Source organism: Hippocampus comes, unplaced genomic scaffold (genome assembly GCF_001891065.2).
Source record: "Hippocampus comes isolate QL1 unplaced genomic scaffold, H_comes_QL1_v1.1 scaffold315, whole genome shotgun sequence".
In the NCBI taxonomy this organism is placed as follows: domain Eukaryota; kingdom Metazoa; phylum Chordata; class Actinopteri; order Syngnathiformes; family Syngnathidae; genus Hippocampus; species Hippocampus comes.
In genome coordinates, this window is record NW_017805539.1 from 31,806 (window position 1) to 34,709 (window position 2,904).

At 41.9% G+C, this 2,904-nt stretch overlaps 1 protein-coding gene across 1 annotated transcript in view; it reads right to left on the minus strand.

Moving 5' to 3' along the window:
• tuft1a (tuftelin 1a) overlaps positions 1-2,904 on the minus strand; it is a 20,805-nt gene that overhangs the window by 3,972 nt on the left and 13,929 nt on the right. The window contains exon 6 of the mRNA XM_019878682.1: positions 454-540. Coding sequence (XP_019734241.1) covers positions 454-540 — 87 coding nt within the window. The remainder of the gene's footprint in view (positions 1-453; positions 541-2,904) is intronic.

Sequence of the window (2,904 nt, forward strand, 5' to 3'; positions counted from 1 at the left end):
GAGGGTGGTGCGGGGGGGGGGGGTACGGCACGGGTTCGGCCCGGGAGAAACCAGGCGTGTTGTTATTGTGGTGCGTCATTAAAATCGCGACCTGTTCGCTGTGACTCACTGAAACGCTAATGGGATAATCGGTAGACAAATAATGAGAGCTAACAAGGCTTAAATGATGAAGACGGAAACCATTAGACTGGGACAAAGCATCTTTGGAATGCTGGGACAATAGGTAGGACCTGAAAAGAAACTCAAGGAAGGACAATGTCTGCTCGCAGCTCATCCCCTGAGGTGCTCTGTGTATATTTACCCTTGTTTTAATCCCCTCTCATATTTAATTACAGTTACGTTTCGGTGTGTCTGACTGTCACACACCATAACCTCATTTCCTCACCTTCCCGGTTTACATGTGCGGAGATCCTTTTACTACTTTACTGGAGAACAGAACAAAAGAAAACTCACCTGCTCGACACTTTTGGTTTCGCCTTTCTGGCTCGAAGAGGTCATTTTCTTGAAGGGAGATGAGACCTTCCAACCGTTGGTGTGAATCTGGACACAGAAAGGATGACGGTTAAGCGCTATTCTGCATTAACTGTACAATACAGTACTGGACATATTGAATAGAAAGCAAACCAGCGCCATCTGGTGGGCCGGCGCTGCCTACTTTATTTTTCGACGCCATCTGCTCCCTCAGTGTCTTCAGGCAATATCGCACCTGTTTGGAATGCAAACAGGTTGTGTGAAACCTTGCGTCTTGTTTGTTTTGGTGTGTAAACGAGAGCGGGCGCCGTGACATAACATTTCAAACAGGAAGCAAAAACGCCACCACGGGCAGGTGACTGAAAGTATGGTGAAGATGGATGATGAGCGGTCACTCGGCGTTGAGGAGACTGACCTCTTGGATCTGTGAAACTTCATCTGACAGCATCTTCAGGCTCTGATTCTGTTTCTGAGTTTCTTCTCTGCGGGCCTCGAGGTACACCTACAACAAATGCAGTCGATGTTATGGTTTTTATTTTTTTATTTTTTGCGGTGGGGTTAGTTGCTTATTTCTCTCATTGGTTCATTTCTTGGTTGATACTTTCATGAATATAAAACATGTAGCTAAGCAGACAGACACTTGATTCATCCAGTTAAGGTAGCTAGATTAAAAAACTGATGCCAGAAGTGGGATCCGAAACCCACGCCTCCACCGCGACCTGAATGCAGCGCCTTAGCGACGGCTCGGCCATCATGACCAACTCAAGGGTCTATCTCACATATTCAGTTGTTTGTTGACTGGTTCCTTCCAAGGGTTTGTGTTGGGTTGTACTTTCATTGACCGAATACAGACAGACACTTGAGTCATCCGGTCAGGGTAATTAAGATACGAAAACCGATGTCAGAAGTGGGATTTGAACTCCCGCCCTTTCATACTTGAACGTGATTTAAAAGGTTTGTTTTCAACTTTTCTTTGGCAGTAATGTCACACCCACCTTGATGACTTCAACTTGCTCCTCCGTAGATTTGACGGGTTCGGGTGGCAGAAGCGCCCTCCTATCTGGGGGCTGCACCAGCGCAAACGCACGTCCGACAGGCTGGAGAAAAGATGACGGACCATTTAGAAAATCGCATGAGCAAGATTGGTGTGATTTGAAATATTCACAGATGGGAATGAATTAAACACTGATGAGATCACCCGGGGAGGGGCCGCAACCCGTTTGGGACAGATATTGCAAAACAACATTTGGAGGAAAACTAAACTCTGGAATGGGAAACACGGTTGAGTCATGGGCAATGCAAATCTCTTCATGTTCTCCTTGGAAACACCACGAGGTAGGGAGGGACACACGGTGAAAGAGGCGCGTAGAGGTTATGCAACAATCTGGCGCAACTTCGGCACTAGTCTTGGCTGAACGACGATTTTCTCAAGAGGTCCAGAGGATTGAACATATGGGAGCCTCCCTTGATGGGAAGCAGATGTCTCGCTTTAGATACACACACACAAACAAACACTTGCCCCGTCATGGAAACGTGCAAGTCACTTCATTTCTAATACATCCGCACACTCAATGACAATTTAGGAATGTAGCTCAACCAAACTATGTTATTAAATGTGAGAAAATGGGATTTTCAATGCTGTATTGAAATATTTAAAACGCTTCCGAATGTGCAATATGGATCATTACACTCTGATGATGAAACAGCAACGAATGATAAAAAACAAAATGCACAAGACAATATAAAATATATCTGAAAATAAAATGTAAAAAAAAATAAAAAATATGCAAAGGCCAAACCCCCGCCCCCAAAACAAATGGTGTGAGGTTAATAAAATGTAAAAGTTAAAATGTAGAACGATAAAATAAAATTGGCATAAATAGATGTAAACAAACAAGCAAAACAAGATAAAATGACTAAAAAATATATGCGAATATGATTAAAATATACAATACATAATAGATAAAATAATTTCAATAAAATAATGTAAAAAGTATGGAAAAAAAGGAAAATCATGATCAAAATAAAAGTTACAGTTTATACTATATCATAAATAATAATTCAAATAAATAAGGAAAAGAATAAATGAGGATACAAACATGTAAGTACCATAATACACCTTTTGAAGATTAAAATAATAATACTTAAACATGCTGTCACTGTGTGGAACACAACCGAAATTGAAAGAGATCATCCTTGGAAAAATATTGAGTCAGAATCAAGACACTCTTGGGTTGAGTCATCAAAAAAAAACTCCACACAAACATACAGTAAATATGAAAACATATCTTCGTGAGCTGACACATACAGAAAAATGGTATTTTAAATAAGTAAGAAGCCATCTAAAAGGCTTACCTTATCTCTGTGCTGCTGCTGCTGCTGCTGCCCCGAGCTGCGAGCCGTTTGGTTGTGGTCGTGCAGTGTGAGGCGCAG